Genomic DNA, 12,816 nt, shown 5'->3' on the forward strand with positions numbered 1-12,816 from the left:
GATAGATAGATAGATAGATAGATAGATAGATAGATAGATAGATAGATGATAGATAGATGTGTAGATAGATGATAGATAGATGTGTAGATAGATGGATAGAAAGATGATAGAAAGATGGATAGATAGATACTTTATTGATCCCGAAGGAAATTACATGGCGATCTGTAGCTCTCATACACACAAACAACAAGATAAAAACACACCAGAATAAAATATATATAATATTAATAAATAATAAAAACCTAGTATTAAAAAAGATTGATAATAATTAAACAAGCAACCCAAGAGGAGATAAAGCAGCAACTATGTTAGGGGACAAAAAACCAGCTAGCTTCTCTGGTTCCTGCCAGGATTGGCCGAATTATACAGCCTGATGGCACGAGGGACAAACGAGTTCTTTAGTCTCAGTAGAACACCTCATTGAATGGAGTCTAGAGCTCAATGAACTTTGCTGGTTAGAGAAGACAGAGTACAAGGGGTGGCCCTGATTGGACATGATCGCCCTGATCTTGGAGTGCGTCCTCTGCTCCACCACCTTCTCCACAGAGTCAAGGCCCAGACCCACCACAGAGCCCGCCTTCTTAATGAGCCTATTCAGCACTCGGATGCCCATCTTCCTAGTGCTGCCTCCACAACACACAACACCAAAAAAAAGTATACTGGACACAATGGATTGGTAGAACATATGCAATAACTTAGAACAGACCCTGAAAGAGGCCAGCCTTCTGAGAAAATACATTTTGCTCAGCCCCTTCTTGTACACAGCATCCATATTAGCAGTCCAGTTCAGCTTGTTGTCCAGCTGTAGCCCCAGATATTTATAGGCTGAGACCACCTTAATTTCCTATCCTTCAATAACAATGGGCTGCAAAGAGGGTGGAGCTCTGCGGAAATCCAACACCACCTCTTTGGTTTTAGTGGTATTCAGCAAAAGTTGGTTCTGATGGGACCACCCAACAAAGTCCTTCACCAGGCCCCTGTACTCCCCCTCCTCCCCCTCCCTAATACATGCCACAATAGCAGTGTCATCAGAGAACTTCTGCATGTGGCATGTATCAGAGTTGTACTGAAAGGCAGTGGTGTAGAGAGTGAAGAGGAGGGGCGAGAGCACTGTACCCTGAGGTGCTCCAGTACTGCTGATCAATGTTGAGGACCTACAACCCCCAACTCGGACAAACTGGGGCCTGTTGGTCAGATAGTCCGATATCCAGTGCACCAGGTGGGCGTCCACAGACATGGTGTTAAGTTTCTCCTGGAGAAGGCTGGGATCGATTGAATTAAAAGCACTGGAGAAGTCAAGGAATAGCATCCTCACCATACACCCACCCACATCAAGGTATGTGAGGGCAAGATGTAAGAGGTACATAACAGCATCCTCAACACCCATCTTCTCCTTGTAAGCAAATTGAAGGGGGTCTCTCACCGCCAACACTTGAGGATGAACAAGCTGAAGGACGAGTTGCTCCAGTGTTTTCATCACATGTGATGTGAGTGCAACTGGCCTGTTGTCATTAAGCTCCCGGGGTTGTCTTCTTTGGAACTGGAACGATGCAGGATGTTTTCCACAGTGAAGGAACTCTCCCCAGCCTCAGACTCAAGTTGAAGACCTGCTGTAAGGGTTCACCCAGCTCCTCAGCACAGGCTTTCAAGAGACTCGGGCTGACCTGGTCCAGACCTGCAGCCTTCTTCGAATGGAGATGTCGTAGCTCCCTGGTCACCTGGTCCACCGTTATGGATGGAGGAGTTAAGATGGGAGTGGCTGGCACCTCCAAGACTGGAAGAGAGGCATCTTGAAGAGGAACAGTATGTACATGATCAGGGGAGGCCGGTGGGGGTGAGCAGCTGGTCACTGGGGGACTGAACCGATTAAAAAATGAGTTCAGATCCTCAGCTCTCTGGAGGCCCATACAGCCCACCCTTCCCCTGCTGCTGCAACCAGTAATAGTTTTCATGCCATTCCAGACTTCACGCATGTTATTATCCTCCAGCTTCTTCTCAAGCTTTTTGCTATATGCCTCCTTAGCTTCCTTCAGGCAGATTCTCAGTTCTTTTTGTACCTTCCTCAGCATCACACAATCTTTGCTCCTAAATGCCCATTTCTTCTTATTTAGAACTTCCTTCACTCCAGCAGTGATCCACGGTTTGTTGTTGGCAAAGCACTTTACTGTTTTAACAGGTACCACCTGGTCCATACAAAAGTTCAAATAGTCTGTCATGCACCCCACCGCCCCCTCCAGGTCATCCCATGTGCGTTAACCAATAAATTCCAGTCAGTAGTGGCAAACCAATCCCTTAGTGCATGCTCTGCTTCAGGGGACCACCTTCTGACCTGCCTTGTAGTTACAGTTTGCCTCTTCACCAGAGTAGTATATATGGGTTGTGCAAATGAACAAGGTTATGATCAGATTTACCCAAGGAAGGGAGGGGTGAGACAGAGTATGCGTCCTTGATATTAGCATACAACAAATCTAATGTTTTATTTTTCCTAGTGGGACAGCTTACGTATTGGTGGAAGGAGGCAAGAGTATTACCCAAAGTGGCATGGTTAAAATCCCCAGAAATGAGGAAAAATGCATCTGGGTGTTGAGACAGTAGCTCCATAGTCGTGTTGAATATAGACACACGCACTGCCTCAGCATCAGCCTTCGGAGGTATGTAGACGCAGAGCATGATGACGTGTGAGAACTCACGTGGTATGTAGTAAGGTCTGATGCTAACCGCTAGCAGCTCCAAGTCATGACTGCATTTTACAGTTTTAACAGTCAGGTGATTAGGGTGACACCAGCGCTTGTTAGCATACAGGATGAGTCCCCCTCCTTTGCTTTTTCCGCTGGAATTGGGATCCCGATCAGCTCTCACAGCGGAGAAGCCAGGCAGGCCCACATTAGCGTCCGGTATGTAGCCGGTTAGCCACGTCTCGGTGAAGATAAGCAGATTGGCGTCTCTGTAGCTTTGCTGGCTCCCGATCAATGCGGTAAGCTCATCCATCTTGTTGGACAGTGCATTAACATTTCCAATAACCACAGAGGGAACTGGTGGTTTCAAAAGCCTCCACTTTTCAGCTCTAGCCCACATTCTAACTTTGTGTTTACGACCAGCTCGACATCCCCGGTACTTGCGCCTTAGCTCCTTAGGAATCAGGTGGCGTATACCAGCCTTGGCATAGTTTGATAGTTCCAGTAACTCCTCACTCGAATAAACAAATCTATTAATGCAGGACGGCATTAATAAAATGGGACAAAAGATCACATTCAGTCTGTCAACATTCAGTCGAGCAAACAGACGTGCAGCCGGTCTCAAGCGGCACACCCAACTGAATTGTACACATTTATTACATTTCAGTACTATAGTAAAAGGAAACTTAAACTCTTTAAGAAAATGGAGGGGAAAAAAATCATCCTTAAATTAAAAAAACAACTACTAACTAATGTACTAGGATCAATATAGTTGTCCAGTCACCCAACCTTACCACCTAGGGGCCAAATTAGATGTTGTAAGAATGTGTAGCAGTAGTTAAGACCTCCCAGTAAGAGTGTCCATTACAAGTTACATCTTGCTTTTAATGAATGTGTAGTTTTTAAATGTTGTGGAGATTGTCAGTCATGTAGGACATGACAAATAAACCTGGACTTCTGTACATGAAGACATTTTGCTTCCCATCTCCTTTCTCAATTCCCAGCTTTCCAGTTTTGAATTGAGAAAGCTCCCCTAAAATAAAGCTTTTCTTTAATGAGTAAAGTGTTTGGAGCCTTGTTCTGTCACATGTTCATGCAGATGTGGCGTAATAGATTTATTATAAAACTGTTTGATGACTGGGTTCTGAAACGTTCTTTAACCTAAAGTTTTGAATGTATGTTCCAATCATCTCTTTACTGGTTGTTGTAAAAACTTTAGACTTCAGTCTCAGAAGTGTACTGTAAATGCTTTAAATACCTTTCAGTTCTATCAAAGCTTTTCCATATTTCTGAGTGTTTCCTGGTTTCATTTTCTGTTTTCTTTATAACTCTTGCTCTTGGTTTTGAGTGTGCATGTCTTTTGATACTTTTAGGGTTGGGGTAATTGTGTGTTTTAATGTGACTGTGAGTTTTGCAGGCTTTACATTTGGCTGTTTAACTTTGGCTTCAATACATTTTTGTGTCACAGACATGAAATCCTGGAAGAAGCTCGTAGGGAAGGCGTGCCGTTCGCTCAGTGGGATGGACCAACCGTTGTGGCTTGGTTAGAGGTACGAAACCTTAGCAAAATGACGTTCTCAAAAAATCCCAGAGTTTAAAGTTTACAGTCAAGCCTTTACACTTAGGAATAAATGATACTGAGACATTCTTGCCAGTGTATCATAGTAACATTTGCATTTGTTACAGTCGACAAAGAGAATAAGAAAACATTTGGTTTTCTTTTAACATTTGTCCAGGTATTTAAAATAAACAACTTGGTGTAAAACCTTTTATTTAAATTTTAAGTGTAAATTCTAGTTTCTATTTTAAATTGCCTAAATATTTGCGCCAAGTCCTATATTGTAGTGCAATTTGCAAAGATTCACTTGGTAAGTTTCTTTTAAATAATTTTAACAGTTTTTATATCTACAGGACATGAAATTGTAATTTATTGGTTTTTAATCCAACAGTACAATGTTTCAGAGCTCTGTCATGATACAGTGTCACAAGAAAACATTAAAGGCTCCAGTATACTGCCGCGTGTGTACGTTCACGCGTACGTACGCGTGTACTGTATGCAGAGGGTTCAAACATTAAACTCCAGCATCCACCCCGAGCAGCTGCAGAGCAGCTTCACAGACAAGGTGCGTTTACCTTCAGGACAAATTGAGGTCGCCGATTGGTCATTTGCTGACACGCCTACTTGATTGATTGACAGGTCAGAAAAAAGAAAAAAAGTGAGCGCTGGCAGCTTCCGCCGCAGTGGTGTTCTGTGTTTATATGTCGTTAATAAAAAGATCTAAAAAATTTTAAAAACCAGAGCGCTGGCTCTACAGCCCACACATCAGACCAGCCCACCAGGAAATCTCCAGACTCTCCCGCAGCCATGCTGGACCTGAGTTTAATTCGCTTGTGACAAATTCCTCCATTTCTCACCATTTCAATCATGGCATCAAAGGAGGAGGAAGAGATCTCTGCCTCTTGGCAAAAAAACAAAAGAAATGGCCAGATCAGGGATGAAGAAGGGGAATTTAATACATTGGTGTCGCATACAAAACAGTCCGTCGCTGGGCAGTTTATTGTGCGACACCGCGTACGCGTATGCGGTCGTAAAAATGTGAGCTTTTACACGGAGGGTACGCACGTACCTCTGCGTGTGTACGTGCGTACCTCTGCGTATGGATGTACGCGGCAGTATACTGGGGGCTTAATTTGCTCTAAACTGTTCGGCATTTTGTCACAATACTAGGCTTGTCACGATAACAAATTTTGCTGGGCGATTAATTGTCTCAGAAATTATTGCAATAAACGATACTATTGTTTGAAATTTGACAATAATTAGTAATTGTCAAATTTAAGAAGAAATGTTGGTTATTTTTTGTATGTAGTATCTTTTTTTGACCACTGAATTACAGTATAAGACTGAACCGAAGGATCGATAGTGCGGGAGCGAGCAGCGTGTCTCTTTAAGAAAAATGGGAGGGAGGCCCCTTGACGTAACATGGGCTGTCTCATTCCTGTTTTTCAGTTCTCAAAATGGCGGATGCTCAGTGTGACTTGAGCTCTTTAGCATAGCAATTGTCATAGAAAGCTTTTAATTAAAAAAATACAGTAAACAAGTTCTCAACTTCTTTTTGCAGAGAAAAACAACTTTTTAGATGAAGGCACGGGTTTCAACTAGGGCTGCAACTAATGATTACTTCAGTAATCAATTCATCGGCCTATTAGTTTTCGATTAATCGTTTAATTGGGAAAAAAAGCCAACGTTTTAATTTCCACCCCTTTATTCCAAAATTGAACATTTGACTGACATAGAAATTCACACAAAAAACAGGTTGCTATTTGACTGTGTTAGTAAAATATCGAATAACAAAAAATAAAAGTTAGTCAAATAGCTTAAAAAAATAAATGTACACAAAAATATATACAAATGTATCTTTATACCTGCACAATATGTAGCTACTTTGTAAAATGTGTCATTGAGGGAAGAGTGTAACCTGGATTAAAAGTGTGGACTATTGTAACCTGAATTAAAAGTGTGGATTATTGTAACCTGGATTAAAAGTGTGGATTATTGTAACCTGGATTAAAAAAGTGTGGATTATTGTAGTGAAGCCTTCGTCTTCAACCATCGACAGAGGTCTCATGTCAGTGACGATCATGTTCAGGATGTTTCAGTGAAGACAGCTGCTGCTGTGGTGTCCATGATGTCTGTCCATCATGAAGGATGTTGTTGTTTGTTGTTGTTGTTGTTTTCTGGAATGAGACAGTAAATATGTATTATAACATAATTTACAGCAACTCAAGAAATGCCTTGTTTCACTTACAGCGTTAGGTTCAGGCAAAAGTAGCTAAAAGAGCAATGAAACACACACACACACACATAAAATACTTAATTACACACATTTGAGTAGATGTAATAAGTTACTTTAATTCCTGTTTAAATGCAATTCATCCTGCCATACCTGCAGTGTCTTCAGACTTTGCCAGCAAATTAAAAGTTGAAGCTTAATCATTAAATTATTATCTTTGTGTTAGATTTATTTATAAATCACATTTAAACACTGCTTGTTCCAATTAAATTAAATAAAAAGTAACACACGTTCTCTATCACCGTCATTAATCAGATAAACAAACAAACAAGCAGCAGCTTCATCTACCAGACAGACTGACGTTACGTTTTCTCTCTTGAAACAGAACAATGTGTTAAATTGTAGAGACTCACCTGCAACACGAGTTGTATCAGCTGTTCAGCTCCTTCCTCCTCCTCGTGACTCCGACATGTTTACGTTTATCAGCATGGTTCTCCCGTGTTGTGTCGTAAATTTTCAAAGCTGCATGTTTCTCAGTTTTTATCTTTGTGAAGAGCTCCCACTCTTTGGAGGACTTGGGTTGAACAGTTTTATCTGTGTCTGTCATTTGTAAAATTTACTTAATTTCCTTTGAAAACAGACTCTGCTCTGCCTCCCCCCTCGCTCTGTTCAACTCGCGCTGCAGAGTTTTTTTTTCAAACTTTATTCAATCAGTCAGCATTGACAATGAACTGCCCGTGAACAAAACGGCTCCGCAGCGCTGTGAAAGACGCATAATCGCAAGACACAACGAATCGATAATGAAATTCGTTGCCAACGCTTTTAATCATTTTTATCGATTTTATCAATTCGTTGTTGCAGCCCTAGTTTCAACCATGAATTTTAGAGCTTTGACAAGATGGAGGTTTTTTCCCAAGGTTGGCCTGTTAGCTTAGCTCGATCCAAAAACACAATTTTGGACGATTAAAACAGATTTTAAAGAGAAAGGGAGAGGTCACTGAAGAGCACTGGAGTTGAGCTATTTGTCATCCAGTGTCTTCAGTAGAAAGAGAGAGACCCGAAGAAACGATAAAGCTGATAAATGAAAATGAGGTTGATAATTTTCATTGTTTGATTAATTGATTAATTAATTTATTGTTTATTGCGACAGGCCTACAACAACAAACTTCACAGTGTTTCACTGTGTTTTTATGTGACAGACCAACACAAAAAAGCACACAACTGTAAAGTGGAATAAAATGACACGATTTTTAATTCCTTTACGTAAATAAAATTGAATTAAAAAACAAAAGTTGAGTTAAAACACATTCTGATGCATGCTTGGTAATTCAGGTAGAAAAATGTAATACCATACCATACCATACCAATTTATTTATATAGCACTTTAAACAGTGACAAAGCACACCAAAGTGCTGTACAGGGACAAACAGAACAAGCACATAGCAACAGATTACATAACAGGACACCAAAAACGTAGAAACCAACAAAAACTGTAATGGATAACAACAACAACTGCAACATGACCAACACAGTGTGATGCACACAGACTCAGCACAGATCACACAGTGCTGAAAGCCAGGGAATAAAAGTGTGTTTTTAAGCGAGATTTAAAAACTGTGAGGGAGGGGGCCTGTCTAACGAGCAGAGGTAACTCATTCCAAAGTCTTGGGCCTGCTACAGAGAAGGCCCTTTCACCTTTGCGCTTGAGACGGGTTCCTGGGACTGTTAGGAGCAACTGGTCTGCTGATCTGAGAGAACGTGGTGGGACATACGGCTGGAGCAGATCAGTAAGATAGGAGGGGGCAGAGCTGTTTAGTGATTTATAGACATACAAGAGTATTTTGAATTTGATTCGAAGGTGAACCGGAAGCCAGTGTAGGGAGGCCAAAACAGGAGTAATGTGCTCTCTTTTGCTTGTGCTGGTCAAAAACCGGGCTGCTGCATTTTGGACCAGTTGGAGTCTAGCTATGGAGGTCTGACTGATACCAAAAAGGAGTGAGTTGCAACAGTCGAGCCTGGATGTAATGAATGCATGAATTACTGTCTCCAGGTTATTTTTGGACAATATGGGCTTCAGCTTAGACAGTCGCCTCAGCTGGAAAAAGCAGGATTTAACAATCATATTTACATGATTGTTGAGTTTCAGAGAAGGGTCAAGTATCACTCCTAGATTAGTGACTCTTTGTTTCACTAACGGTGACAGAACGGATAGGTCGATACAGTGGTTGGTGATTGTGTCATTGGGAGGAAACAGCATAACTTCAGATTTCTTCTCGTTGAAACTCAAGAAATTTAAAGCCATCCAATCTCTGATGTCAGCCAGGCAGTCCAGTAACGGTTGAATAGAGCGAGTACCGTTGAGTCTGAGGGGGAAGTAGATTTGGCAGTCGTCGGCGTAGAAATGAAAAGGTATGTTATGTTTCCTAAAAATAGCACCTAGTGGCAGCAGGTATAAAGAAAATAAAAGAGGACCAAGGATGGAACCTTGCGGTACCCCCCATTTAAGCGCTGCCGAGGCTGAACTAAAATCTTTGATGGAGACACAAAAGGACCTGTCAGCGAGGTAAGATCTAAACCATTCGAGGGCTGACCCAGTGATGCCCACCCACTGCTCTAACCTCGCAATGAGGATCTCGTGGTCGATTGTATCAAAGGCAGATGTGAGGTCCAGTAAGAGAAGGAGCGCAGAATCACCAGCGTCTGTGAATAGGAGAATGTCGTTAAAAACCTTGAGAAGAGCAGGTTCAGTGCTGTGGAGAGGTTTAAAGCCAGACTGGAATAGCTCTAAGATGGCATTATCCTCTAGAAAGCATTTCAGCTGGGACTCCACTATTTTTTCCAGTAGTTTAGCGACAAAAGGGAGTCTGGAGACAGGCCGGAAGTTGGACATGACTGAGGGGTCAAGGCTAGGTTTTTTTCAGGAGAGGTTGGACAGCAGCATGTTTAAAAGTTATTGGCACCACACCTGAGGCTAAGCTGCTGTTCACAATGCCAAGAACAGGAGGGCCCAGAACAGGAAGAAGCTCCTTGAGGAGTCGAGGGAGGACAACGTCAAAAGGGGAGCCAGATGGCTTCATGCTGCACATGACCTGCTCCAGGGAAGACAGAGAGATGGGCTCGAAGTGGTCCAGAACAGCAACACAATGAGATGGGATGGACGGATCATGAGCAGGTGGAGAAATGAGTGCCCGGGTGTTTGCAACTTTTTCAGAAAAGAAATGGAGGAAGTTTTCACACAGCTCAGTTGAGGCTTCTAGAGGTGGAGGTTCACTGAGGTGTAGAACTGAGTTCAGGGTGGAAAAAAGGGCTCGGGGGTTGTGGGAGTTTGAGGCAATTATCGCAGAAAAGAACTTCGATTTGGCGGTTTTAACTGCCTTCTGATAATGACGCCAACTCTCCTTTAGGATTTGAAAAGAAACCTGCAGCCTGTCTTTCCTCCACCTGCGTTCAGCTCTCCTACACTGCTGTCTAACGGCTTGAGTGACGTCATTAAGCCATGGTTCTGATAAAAGTTTTGTTTTCCTGGTTTTAACGGGAGCAACACGGTCCAGAATATTTAAGCAAACAGAGTTAAGCTGAGAGGTTAGCTCCTCGGTGGAGAGAGACACTGAGAGCTGATCAATCCTCTCAGAGCTAAAAGCTTCAGTAAAACGTGCAGCAGTGAAACGTTAATGGCGCGTGAAGTACGTGCAGAATCACATGACTTGACAGTAGGACAAGGCGGGATGATATCAAACAAGACAGGCATGTGGTCTGAGAGAACATTGTCACCGATTACCAAATTACAAACAGAGACATCACGTGTTAAAATGAGATCCAGAGTGTGACCGTGTTGTTGGGTGGGAGCATTTACATGTTGAGTTAAATTAAATGAGTCCAACAAATCAAGGAAGTCCTTCACTAACGGCTTCTCCTGACAACAGACGTGAATATTAAAGTCACCAATGATCAGAGGCGGACTGGCCATCGGGAGCGTCGGGACAATTCCCGGTGGACTGGTTGCCGAGGAACGGGACTAAAGGCTCGGTTCGGTTCGGGTCGCACGGACTTTATTATTTTAAATAAACAATTCACTTTTGCCTGGGCTCAGGTCTCACGCTGCACTGCAGCGACGGAGAAAGCCTGGCACATCCCCCGGCCGGGCCGGCCCCCTCCCTTCCTTTTCTGTGTGTCACTCACAGAGCAGAGACACACACACACACATTGCGCCCGCCCCCCTCCCCGCCCTAGGACTCGCGCTCCCGACGGTGTTGGCGCGCGGTGCGTGCATCTCAGAGCCAAAGAAGAGGAAAGGTGGAGCAGAGAGAGAGGATAAAAAAGAGAAAAGCTCTGGCCGCGGATGCTGCTAAGTGCTATAAATTAATGTTTGTTCGTAATGGAGCAGGTAAGAGAAACACTTGTGTTGAAAAAATTGAACTCTGGCACAGTTTATCAGCACAGCTTAATATCCACATGCTAGCTTCACTTTGAGGGACCTAAGTGGGCCAAAACTGACTTAATATAACAAATGTTTTTTAAGTTTTTACAAAGAATATTGCAAATTTTATAATATGGGTTAGGACCTGAAAAAAGTTTAATGTTGAAATGTCTAGGAATTCAGATTTTTTTGTATCTAAAAAAGTTAAGTCAGGTCCTCTGGACAAATAAAAAAAAACTTGTTGAAACTTTTGTCTTTAATCCAAAAAACTACGTTCAGTCTGAGGAGTTGCAACAAGCTCAGTTTCAAATAGCCTCTTCTCATAGTGGATCAACCTGTTAACATAAGGAAGACCTGCAGCCTAACAACCCCTAACAATGGTTTCTTTTCACAAAGATGGCTACCTTTACTCCTCTCTCAAACCATAGTTCCTCTCTATCAAGGATGTGCACATCTTCATCCCTGAAAGTGACTGCTGGCCTGCAGATGAGTGTAAACTGCCGAGTCTTGGCCTGAAGATGTTGCTCTTCTGTGCTGGGCCAAAGAGCAACATCATCAGGCCAGGAGAACTCTGTGGTTTACACTCATCTGCAGGCCAGCAGTCACTTTCAGGGATGAAGATGTGCTCATCCTTGATAGAGAAGTGTTGGTTTGAGAGAGGAGTAAAGGAAGCCATCTTTGTGATGAGAACTCATCCATCATTAAACAGGGACAGAGGCCTCTGTGTCCAACTGTAGCCCTCTTACAATGCTGTTATTGCTGGTATCTCTCAGCCCCCTGTGAATAGCAAACAGCCTAGAGCACTAACGATCCATTGTTAGGCTGATGATGGTCCTCCTTTATCATGTTAACAGCTAGTTCTGGATGTCAGCAACAAACTGGTTGATCCACTATGAAAAGAGACTATTTGAAACTAAGTTTGTTGCAGCTTCTCAAACTGACAGTCTTTTGGATTAAAGACTAAACGTTTCAACAAGTTGTTTTTTTTTTAATCTGTCCAGAGGACCTGACTTAACTTTTTTAGATTTTCTACCTGGATTATTGAGGATATTTTGTGTATACCCTTCATTACTCCAATAAATTATCTGAATATTAAAATCCTTGTATTACAATATTTTATTTAAACTTTATTTTACCAGGTAAAGTTCCGTTGAGATTAAGAACTTTTTTTTTGTTATATGAATAGCCAATACATATAAATAGTCAATAAGTGAAAATGAATAGATGGGAAATTATGGATGGCTTTTTAGACGTGTGCAAACAACATGCATTCAAAGTGCGCTCAATTGAACTCAGTCTTGGTGGTTTGCGTTAATCAGGTGGTGGTGGCCTGGGATGGTATCAAAATTCCCGGCCTGGATTATTGTCCCAGTCCGCCCCTGCCAATGATAATAAAGTGATCATATCTTGGTGTGATGTAAGCCAGAAAATCAGAGAATTCACTTATGAAGTCCTTGGAACGAGGGGGGCGATAAACAATCACACACAGAACGGGCGGGGAATGTCCGAGTTCAAAAGCACTAAGCTCAAAACTGGAGCAGGGCATGAGGGTGGACAACTGTTTACAGGAAAAGTTTGATTTAAATACAGTTAATATTCCACCACCCCGCCGGCCTGATGGCCGCGGGGCATTAAAACACAGACAGTCCGGAGGTAAAAGTTCCACCAAGGCGCTTGAATCACCCAAAGGCAACCAGGATTCCGTGAGAAAAAGAAAATCTAGTCCCTCGTCTTTAAAAAAGTCATTTAGGATAAAAGTCTTGTTGGCAACAGACCTTGTGTTGATGAGGCACGTCCTGACCTGGTCCGACACAGAACCAGCCATGGTGGGGGTGGTGCGCGCCAACGGTTGCAGGTTTTCAAAAACAGCGCCTGCAGGACGGTCCAAGCGCCGGGCCGGTAGACAACACCCATATTTTCCCTGGTCCGGGCA

At 42.7% G+C, this 12,816-nt stretch overlaps 1 protein-coding gene across 1 annotated transcript in view; it reads left to right on the plus strand.

Moving 5' to 3' along the window:
* Window positions 1-12,816, plus strand: part of LOC119424952 (liprin-alpha-1) — a 229,419-nt gene that overhangs the window by 140,407 nt on the left and 76,196 nt on the right. The window contains exon 21 of the mRNA XM_037692477.1: window positions 4,144-4,225. Within this exon, the coding sequence (XP_037548405.1) occupies window positions 4,144-4,225 (82 nt within the window). The remainder of the gene's footprint in view (window positions 1-4,143; window positions 4,226-12,816) is intronic.

This window comes from Nematolebias whitei, chromosome 2, assembly GCF_014905685.2.
Source record: "Nematolebias whitei isolate Nwh7 chromosome 2, NemWhi1, whole genome shotgun sequence".
In the NCBI taxonomy this organism is placed as follows: domain Eukaryota; kingdom Metazoa; phylum Chordata; class Actinopteri; order Cyprinodontiformes; family Rivulidae; genus Nematolebias; species Nematolebias whitei.